Source organism: Vombatus ursinus, unplaced genomic scaffold (genome assembly GCF_900497805.2).
Source record: "Vombatus ursinus unplaced genomic scaffold, bare-nosed wombat genome assembly UNPS02014813.1, whole genome shotgun sequence".
Taxonomy (NCBI): domain Eukaryota; kingdom Metazoa; phylum Chordata; class Mammalia; order Diprotodontia; family Vombatidae; genus Vombatus; species Vombatus ursinus.
In genome coordinates, this window is record NW_020954591.1 from 3,269,099 (window position 1) to 3,279,887 (window position 10,789).

The 10,789-nt window shown below is 41.7% G+C and overlaps 1 protein-coding gene across 2 annotated transcripts in view; it reads left to right on the plus strand.

Annotated features, from left to right (window-relative positions):
• The first annotated feature begins 2,944 nt into the window (after positions 1 to 2,944).
• DCLK1 (doublecortin like kinase 1) overlaps positions 2,945 to 10,789 on the plus strand; it is a 397,676-nt gene continuing 389,831 nt past the window's right edge. For both annotated transcript variants that reach the window (XM_027835226.1, XM_027835227.1), the window contains exons 1-2: positions 2,945 to 3,019; positions 8,243 to 8,632. In XM_027835226.1, the coding sequence (XP_027691027.1) occupies positions 8,257 to 8,632 (376 nt within the window). In that variant the 5' untranslated portion in view covers positions 2,945 to 3,019; positions 8,243 to 8,256. The remainder of the gene's footprint in view (positions 3,020 to 8,242; positions 8,633 to 10,789) is intronic.

The following is a 10,789-nucleotide window of genomic DNA, read 5'->3' on the forward strand; positions in this document are numbered from 1 at the left end:
CCCAAGGGTTCTTAACATAAGAGCACAATTTTGCAAAACTGACCTTGATGAGAAATGTAGAGATGTGTATGATAGTGGCGTGATGGTGGATGTGTTAATGGGAATTCAGGAGCAGAAGGCGACATGGAGTTTAAAGAGAACATAAAGTTAAGTAAAAAACAAAAACAAAAACAAAAAACAACCCCAAACCCCAAACCACCTTGCCAAGTGATTTCTCACTGGGTGTTTTTGTTTGGGGGAATTAAAGGAGAATTTGGTTTTGGCCAGCTAGAATGTGGTGGGATGAAGAGATGAGAAGGTGCTTAAGGTAAAAGTTAGTGGTAGATATCTGAGTAACTTTGAGCTGCTGGAAGATGGTTTCTTCCCTGAGCAGAATATGAAATCACATCAGGGAGCTTCTGGCCATTTTCCTGGCACCTACAGAACCTTGCTGATGTCAGGAACCCCATGAAAGTTTGTTGAATGGTAAAAAGCAGGAAAAGCATTAGCATCGATTTAATAATTTCTTTGAATAATTCCTAAGAAATTTAAAGGAAATGACATCAGATCTCTTAAGTTTATTTTCTCGGGGCCCTTTTGCAAATTCCTTGGTTAATTTTATTTCTGCAAGGAGGCATTACTTAAAGCCATAAATCTTGAGTCAAGACTTTCCCCCTGCTTAGTAGGCTATTCTCTGGCATAGGTAAGCCCTCTTGGAAACTGCATTAACTCTTTCAGGCCACTAGAGTACTCTTTGGTAAACTATTACTTCCATTAGCTAAATAATTGCATTTTAATTCCACAAATAAGTCACTTCTGGAAGCTGCATTTATTCTTTCAGGCCACCAGGGCGCCATTTACTATCCCAAACTATTTAATTGCTAAACAGCAGCAACCTAGACTCCTGAAAGAGTTAACATTACTTTGAAAAATAATTAATTTATTTCTAGTGAGTAGATCAAGGAGAGGCTAAGCGTTTAATTGGCTACATTCTCTGTATATCCTAGGTCATGGGGCTCTTTCCACACTTTGTAGAGTTACTTGAGACAGACAGCTGGGTCAAAGCTAAAAAGTGTAGCTAAGAAAAATCCTTAAGTATCTATGTAGGAATGGAATTGTGATTACTTGAGTATTTCGTGAGAAGGAATATTTTCCTGGTCGTTGATTAGAATGAACAAAAGACACAATCTCTATTTTCTACAGGTTTGTAGGTTTAATCTACTTCCATGCCTCTCCCCCACCTCATAAGGTGTTTGATACAGGTTCAGTATTTTGCATTTAGACAAGTTGGTCAGCTCATTCTGCTATCCTTACTGCTGAAAGACTCTAATGCAACTTTTAGAGTACTTGTGGAACGTGTAACATTCATGTTTTGAGCTCTTTCGTAACTAACAACAAATTGAAAGAATGTTACAATAATTTTATTAGTTACCATGAGTCAGAACCTACACAGTAGTTGAAGATACCAAGTTCAACTCAGCAGCCAAGCGACAAATGATAACCTTTTTCATTTGAAGGATGTAAGCATCAGGAAGAAATTAAACCTATTTATGGTAGTCGCTGGGGAGAGGGGTGAAAATTGATGTAGTTAGTCTAACTGGACTCAAATTCAGGTTGAAAAGTGAAGCCAAATTGTAGAAGAGATTCTACCCTTTCTGGACTTTTTATTTATTTAATTTTTTTTTGGACACAGCTATCATCAGGGATGATGGGGAAGATTCCTGGGAACGGGATGGGTTTCAAGATTAGGTCATAGGGGCTTTCCATTGTTCAGGAACCTATTGCTGCTTTAAGGTTTCCAGTAGAAAACGGTGACCCTTCAGACTGTGTGCCTGGTGTGACATTCAGATCTGAAGAGGATGTCAACATCTCTAGCGCTGGGTGACAATAATGTCTTCGAGGCAAGTGGGGGATCGTATGTAATATATGTGCACGTCTGGCGTCATCAACCCCGTGGGACAAGCAGGGGTTGGGGTAGCCTTCTGGGAGATGGCTCTAGTTTCTGGTCTGTAGTGATCAGGTCATCCCTAGGGAAACGTGAGGTATTAAAGGCGGAAGAAGTCCTTGCATAAAAAGTGGAGAGGGATGACAAGGTTGGGGCAAATTACCTTAGAGAGAGGGAGACAATCCTAGAGGTGACTTGGAAGTAGTGGCTGAACTAAAGATCTGAGAGGGAATCGTGATGGAAGAAACTACTGTTCCTTTTTGTCTACTTACAGCTTGTCACTCACACCTTTGTGCCCCACCCCCTTTTTGGGGAGCTGACACTGCTCCCTGCCCCTTCCTCTCATTCTGCCCCTCACACCCGCCACCTTGTCCTCAGCCTTCAAACACCATTACCAAGTATCCGCCCCCCCTTCCAACTAATGACTGTTTCTCCCTTTGAGTCCCCCTCCCCACGTCCGGCAAGGGGTCACTCAAGTAGTGGCGCCCAGAATAGCCCTTTGCACCCCGTGACTCAGCTCCGGGGGGAGCTGGAAAAAGTCAGGGTGGGGCAGTCAAGCGGGGGTGTGGGGTGGGCGGGGGGACGGACTGAAGATCACTAAAGCCAGAGGGAGCCCGGGGAGGGCGTGAAGCCACCCTACCCCAGGGTGGGGAAGGCGAGGAGGGCGGGGGCCTCAGGCGCGTGCCCGAAGGAGGGAGGGGGAGGAGGAAAGGGGGGGTGCAGAGAGAGGGAGAGAAGAAAAGGGAGCGCGCTCGCTGCCGCCGCCCTCCTCTGGAGAGAAGCTGGAGAGTGGCAGAGCTAGGCTGCTGTGAAGAGCCGCATTTCAATGAGGACGGGCTAATGCAAATCACTGCAATAAGGGCAGAAGCTGAAAACGCGGAGCCCGAGCAGCTGCTGCAGCCCAGCCTCACCACCGCTAGCACCACCACCACTACCACCACCACCACCAGCACCAGCACTGGTCCCTTAGTCGCCTCCACCACCACCTCTAGCACCAGCAGCAGCAGCATCACACAGGCGAGGTGAGGAGCAGCGGAGGGGCCGGGAGACAGAACCGTTAACAAAGACACTTGGCAGCGTCTGTCTGAGGACCCGGTGAGTGCAATTGCAATAAGAGGAGGTGGGGAGATGAGGAGGAAAAAAAAAAGCGCGTGCCTGAGCCGTTTCTGCAGAGCCCCGGGGCGACCCAGCAGACCCCTCGCCCTCCACCCCGCAGCGTCCCCGGGTTGTGGCTGGTTAGGAAGGAGACCCTTCTAGAGGCAGCGCTTTGGGCCCGGGCTGGCAGCGTTCCTGAGAGTCAGTCTGCTCCTCCAGACTGTTCCTAGAAAGGCGGCTGCCCATGCAACCCAGCCCTGCCCAGCCCAGCCCGGGGGCATTGTGTGGGCTTGGGCCCCTGGGCCATGGGTACCGGACTCTTTTGTCTAGTGACCAGTGCCACTGGGCTTTAAAAGGGAGAGACTAGCTAGGGAGCGGGAGACTACATTTTGCGCTCAGTAGCCCCACGTTTCTAGCGAAGATGGAAGGAAAGGGACAGGAATGGGTAGGCAGAAGGTGTTTGTCATTGTCAGAGTCAGCTGTGGAGCGGGGACCAACTCTGTTTCTCGCCGGCTGAGTGGTGGGGCAGGCCTTTATTGTGTGGGGTTTTAACCGTGTGATTGTGAGGCTTGTGCACCTTAAAGGGTGGCTGGCTTCATTTTGGGTCGGGCTGTTCTGTAGCCTGGGCTGTAATTACATTTGCTTGTGTAGTTCTTCCAGGGACGGGGAGGCAGCATCATGTACAGATTAGCGCCTGCAGTGTTAAAAGCATGCAGAGAGGAAATGGCATTTTCCTCCTAGAGAGAGCAGGGGCTGCAAGACACAACCCCTGCATTGGCCCACAAAAGAGACATCTTTTGAAGATAGGGTTTGAACAGGGTCGCTGCTGGATTCTGATGAGAGAAAAGGTCTAATCCAATATGCAGATTTTGCATATATTGCACCTCTGAATGCTTGAATCTAACAAATTCCAGGCACACACACTGATTGCACTGCAGAGGTGTGTATGGGTAGACGAGGTTTTATCTGTTTCCACATAATCAGTCACCTTTCTTTAGAACCAAGAAAAGTAGGGCAGTGTTTTATGAAACATCAGATCTGTGAACACTAGGATGAGTCTTAAAATAAGGGTTATATGCTGTTAAACAATAGAAATTATTTTCATTCTGTATTTGGAGGATATATGTGTGTGTGTATAAATACACAAATATATGGTATCTATAGAAACAATATACTTGCAATACTTTAAGTATATATGTGCTTTTATCCCTTGCCTTTCCATTCACCTGCAGTGTAATTTTCAGTAGACGGGAGTGAAGGGTGTGTGTGTGTGTCTGTGTGTGTGTGTGTGTGTAAGACTGTAATTGGAATCCATCTGCTAGTGCAAGGGATGAGGAGATTGACTTCTTAAAATGGGGAGAAATCCCAAAGAGAACAATCAAAGATTCCTAGTTCTTGGAATGGTAACCTTGTAGGAAAAGCTTTGTGTTAAGAGAAAATCTCTTTTCCTCTGACACCTCAAGTTTCTCTCCTAGAGGTGTCTGAGGTTATTCATCTCTGTATTCTTCACAGTGCCTAGTGCCTGTGTCTCCTAGCTAGCAGATGAATGAATGAGTAAAACAGGATATTTTATGTTCAGCACCAAGTTTAAGTGAACACATTCTTGACTTTGAGATACAGACATAAGCTCCATGAATAGAAAAACCAGGCTAAACCTCTCTGATATACTTTATATGTGCTCTAGATTGGGTTTAGGTTTGGAATGGGATTCCTATAATTTCTGGTGGGTGGGTCAGGAGGAAGGGCCTAGGTTTTTGGTTTGGGATGGACTGTTGTTTAATTTTTTGTTTTTCACAGCAAGTAATTATAGTCAAGAAGCATTTATTAAATGACTACTGAGTACCAGACACTGTGCTAAATGCTGGAGGTGCAAAGAAAGGCAAAATCTGTCCCTGCTCTCAAGGAGCTCACAGTCTAATGGGGAGATAGCACTCTTAAACAACTATGTACAACAAACCCATAGACACAGGATAAATTGGGTTTGAGTGGGAAGGCACCAAGATTAAGGGGAATTAGGAAAAGCTTCTTCCAGAAGCTAAAATTTTAGCTGGGGACTTGAAATAAGACAGGAGGAGAAGATGAGGCGGGAAAAATTTCAGGTTTGGGGGACAGAGAGAGAAAGCACTTGAAGTTGAGAGATAGAGTGTTATGTGTGAGGAATAGCAAGGAGATTGTATGGATCACACCAGTATAGAGTAGAGTGTAAGGAGACTGGAAAAGTAGGAGGGGGCCAGGTTATGAAGGGCTCTGGAAGCCATAGTTACAGGTTTGAAAATGATCGGGTTTTAATTTGTGAGGCATATCTATCGATTGCCATTTGGAGTGAAAGAGAAGAGAGTAAGAGGGATGGTGAGATAAAACAAATAGTCCATGGACTACAGCAGGGAGGAGTTCTTAACCTAGAGTCTGGAAATGTAAAGAATAAAATAAAATTGGTAACTATTTCAATGTAAATTGCTTTTTGGGGGGTAATCTTATGTATTTTATTTTATACATTTAAAAGCATTAGTCTGAAAAGAGGTCTGTAGGTATAACCAGATTGCCAAAAGAGTTTATGATGCAAAAAAAGGTTAAGATCTCCTGGACTAGACAAACTTTGGCTCTCGATGGGGAAAAAGTCAGTGTGGCATAATCGATTGAAAGCAAGCCTCAAAGCCCGAAGATCCTGGGTTTGAATCTCACCTCTACAGCATGCCGGTTATGTGACCCTGGACAATTCACTTAATCTCTCAGTGCTCTAAGCAACTCTCTAAGGCACAGAGTGATGCCAATCCGAATTAGTAGAGAGAATTTTCTCATCAAGTAGTTCCTATCCCAATATTCCAATTCTCAGATCCACTCCATGTTACTCTCAATGTAGCTGTTATCAAACAGATTTATTCATGCTATCCTAATTAATCTTTTCTCCCAATCCTATTAAAAGGATTCTTTAAAAAAAAATTTGCTTTAGACTTTTTTTTAATTCCTATACCTTTTTTTTCTACAGGTGTGTTTCAAGCTGATGATTGATCATTCTGTCCAGTAAAGCATAAGCTCATTTCTGCCTTTGTATCTCCAGTACAATCCCTGGCACATAGTAGGGCTTAATAAATATTTGTTGAATTGAATTGAACTGCCCTCCCAAAAGGTAAACTTTGGATGCTCTGGTTGGGCACTGTATAATACAGCTTCTGTAGTATTGCAGTTGATTTTTAAATATAAACTTAGGAGTGACCCCCTGGAGGTGGGAGAATTACAACTGGCTTAAAACAAAACAAAACCCACAAAGCAGATTGGATCTTGGCTTCAGCTTTAGAACTGTGGGGAATGTTGGTTTTGTGAAGAGCCTGATGAGCTGGTTTCTTGGCATGAGTATTGGCAGCATTTCCTTCCCCCGCCCCTCTAGAATGAAAAAACAAGAGATCTGGCTTTTAAAAAATATATAACAGGATACTCCATGTCCCACACTGAATAGCCAGTCAGCCAGCTCTTGTCCTTAATACTTGTCTAAAATAACATATCTGATATTTTATTTGAAGTGACTCAATTTATAAATCAGTTGTTGATTTTATAACTGGGAAGGGTGTAACTTCTTCACAAAGAGTTAGAAGTTATAAGCTATACTGTGTTTTCAGAAAGTATGAGATATTTCCTTTCTTGCAGGTGGAAAAAAGATAAGTTGCCCTCATGATAGCTCCAGTGTTGAATCACAATTTTCTCACACCTTGCGTTGTCTGGATTAGGAGTGCTTTAAAAAGTTCATACTCACCATTCTTAAAAGGGCCAGTCTTACTTTTAAGGAGTCTAGTTGATCAATGACTGAATGAATGTCTCTTTCACTTGCCCTGTGTGATTGATCATTTATACGTATTAACAGTAACCATAGGTCTTTTCCAATTTTACTTCTTCTAGAGTGCTTTGTATTAATCGCCTTTTATTTGTGGGGCCATAGGATCATATATCTGGAACAGGAAGGGACCATAGAGGCCATCTCCTTTAATCTCATTTTTAAATCTCATTTTACTGTGGAGGAAACTGAGGCCCAGAGACACATGCCTAAGATCACCTATAGTATGTCAATGTAAGGATCTGAGCCAGGTCCTCAGACTCCACAGTCAGCGTTTTTTTCACTTTAATGTTTAACTCTTGTAAATTGTTACTTTAACTTGACTTATTCAAGTTTTCTAAGTGTCAGAAGAAGAGAAGGATAAACTAAAGTTATATTATATTTGACATTTTGAATAGGTGGCTACTTTGGTGGTATGAATTAATTGGTACTGGGAAGATCACCTATCCAAAAGTACATTCACCCTATTTTATGTCAAGGTGCCTGAAATTCAAATTGGTTCTTTGGGTCATGAAAGCTTTGGGCTTTCAAGATTCCCATATTAAAATTCAAATACTAGGAGAAGGATAACATCTTAAACTGGTTATTATTCAATAACGCTTTGGGGCATATTGAGGTAGAATTTTTTTTTTAGAGGCAGTGAGCTGAGAGCAAAACTCAGCAGATATATGTCAGTACAGGTACCCTGAGAGAGTGGTAGGGCTGGAGAAGGGAGCTGAAAAGGAAGGCGGTGTGGCCTTCACCCTCTGTTTCAAAAGTTGAAACAAATCTTTTTCCTCTTAGTTCCACTCTGATCAGAAACAAAAAAAGCAGAGAAGAAACAACTATGTTTAGAAATGCATTTTTATTCACTCCAATTGTAGAATATAATGAATGTCCTGCCATAGAAGAAATGGAATTTATTTGTTAGGATAAAACTAATGTCAAGTTTTTAATATAAAGAAGTTTGTGTGTATGTGTGTGTGTGTGTGTGTGTGTGTGTGTGTCTGTGTCTGTGTCTGTATGTCTGTGTGTCTGTGAGTGAGAGGGAGAAAGAAAGAGAGAAAGATTCCTCCAAATGGTGTTTTTCAGGCTTACCTTTAGGAATATCTCATCATGTGACCCAGTATTCAATGTCATATAAACCATTTTATACTTGACTCTAAAGCCTTTCTTTGTTTCCCTCCATCAAAATATAGTTTCAACTTTTAAGATGGAGACTCAGATTCTTTCTTTCACTCAAGAAGCCATCCTAAACAATGTTAGTAATTTATAACAGTATTTCTAACAGTTGCATTGACTCTACTGGAGCCCATTAAACTTGTCTTAAAGTGGCACATAGCGAGCCCTAAATAAATGCTTGTTGTTTCATTAAAAATGACGGTGTGTGTTTCTGTGTTTATTTTTCTTGCTCTTAGGTTCCATTTTGAACATGTCTTTTGGGAGAGATATGGAGCTGGAACACTTTGATGAGCGGGATAAAGCGCAAAGATATGGCAGAGGGTCTAGGGTAAATGGCCTGCCCAGCCCAACCCATAGCGCCCACTGCAGCTTTTACCGAACCCGCACTCTGCAGACCCTCAGCTCAGAGAAGAAAGCCAAGAAAGTCCGTTTCTATCGTAATGGAGACCGCTACTTCAAAGGGATCGTATATGCCATTTCCCCAGACCGGTTTAGGTCTTTTGAGGCTCTGCTCGCTGATCTGACCAGAACTCTATCTGACAATGTGAATTTGCCCCAGGGAGTGAGAACAATCTACACCATCGATGGACTCAAGAAGATTTCCACCTTGGACCAACTAGTTGAAGGTCAGCATTGAAGTAGGGAAACAAAAAGTTATGGTAGATGTTCAATTGCCAGGTAGTGTTCTGTTTGCTTTGACATTATAATATTTGTGTTCATCATTGATTTAGAAAAGGTAGAATAAGATGACATTGTTATGACTACCAGCATTTTATATATTTAAAATTTCAGTTTATTATAGTTTGAAGAAAACCTGAATAATATAATGGTGTGAGGTCAAGTAGCAGGTAATAGTGAACTCCAGAAACCTTGTGTCATCTTTTCCTCTCACTCAAAGTATCTTTCTTATCCATTTCTGTGACCCTGGACAAGTCACTTAACCTTTTTTGGGCCTCAGTTTTCTCATCTGTAATATGGTGATAATAATAGCACCAACATCAAAGGATCTTTATGAGGACCAAATGAGATAATTCATGTAAAGCATTTTGCCAACTTTAAAGAACTACATAAATGCTAGCTATTATATATGATATACAAAGTATTTTCATCACACTAGTCCTATAAGGAAGGATCTCTTATTATCCTCATATTACAAATGAGGAAACTATCCTCATATTACAGATGAGGAAACTGAGGCCCCAAAAAGGTAAGTGACTTATGGCAGAGCTAGCACTAGACATCAAGTCTTCTGACTCCCAGAGAGTACTATATCTCTTTTATTGTTGTTTTCTTTTTTATTTAAAGGACTATTGTCCTTAGTGAGTAGAGGAACTTTATTTAATCTCTGCTATAAAAAGATCTTTTTAAAGTCCTCAAAAACTAACATTTTATCTTTCAAGTTGATTGGAGAGATGAGTCAGTAGAGGTTTGATTTGTGGAGTGAAGTTGTTTGCTTGTTTTTTGGGGGGTTTAACATATAGTTAAAGTAAGTGATCTTCTGTCTGTCATTTTAAAAGCAGGGAGAAAGATCCTAGATTCTTCTTCCCCTCCCCACCATGCTTTATAGATAATGTGGCAAATCCCTTCCAAAGGGGACAACACTTTTCATTTCATTAGAGAAAAGGCAAATAATTTCTATTGGAGAAAGAGTAAGAACTTGAATTTACAGTAAGGTATAAATGCTGATGGATCCTTTCTTGATGGGTTCTGAAATGGTTTACAGCAATACAGGCAAGAGAAAAAGAACACAGAAAGGGCAGGCTGGCAGTATTACTAGGGTTGGGCTTGTTCTCTGTAGAAATTGCCCTTTGCTCAGTCTCTTAATTATTTTATTTTGAGTGCGTCCTAAAAACTGAAAATTTTGACTTCATGTTACAGAGCATACCTCTGGCAGAATGCCCATTAATTTCTCCCTTCTCTGGTTTCTACCTTGAGGCTAGTTCAGGTGGTATAAAGTTTCCCTTTCAGTCCACCCTAGGGATTTCTTGTTGCTTTTCCCTCCTCCTCATATGCTCCCCTGATCACTGGGCAGAACACTGTGCTCTTCCTTTGTAACTGGAGAATATGTATTGAGCTCAGTGTTAGCACCATTCTGGAGTGCAGACTTCTTGTTTCTGTCCCTGCTTTCCCCTCCCTTTATCTCTTCACAGGATGCCAAGCAGGTCACTAGTGTGTCTGGACTTTATAGGCTTCAGGGAGTGAAAAAGAGCCTGGGGTTTGGTTTTTGTTTTGCTTTATTTATTTATTTATGGATTCAGGGTCCCCTTTCAATGAGCATTCGGGCTGCCAAGATGTTTCTTGGCTTGTTTGCATCTGGTCTTTTTCTTTTTATTCAGACTTTGGTGTTTCCAGTAAATTAAGGGAGAAGAATCATAAAGGAGACATAACATCTTTTTTTGGGTACCTGATAAAATTTATTTGTTCTCTTTACCTAGTACAGGCATATGGTGCCCACCATTTTTAATGTGCTTGTACATATGTGTATATACTGTTAAACATTTAAAAAGTAGAAGTTTTGCTAAATTCTTAAAGAAATGTATCAGACTCTTATTGGACTAAGTCAAATAGAAGAAGTTTTCTGCATAAATATGTAGATGTGGAAAAAAATTCAATCTTTATTCCAGGACAGCAGTGGGTTGGTGATTGTTCTAGAGTTTTATGGCTTGAGTCATTGTGTGCAATAGTTTTCCCACCCAGGGATGGCTTTCCTATGCAACACAGGCCAGAGAAATTACTATGATAACCCCTTAGGAAGAATTTCAGCTCTAGAGGATAGCAGATAT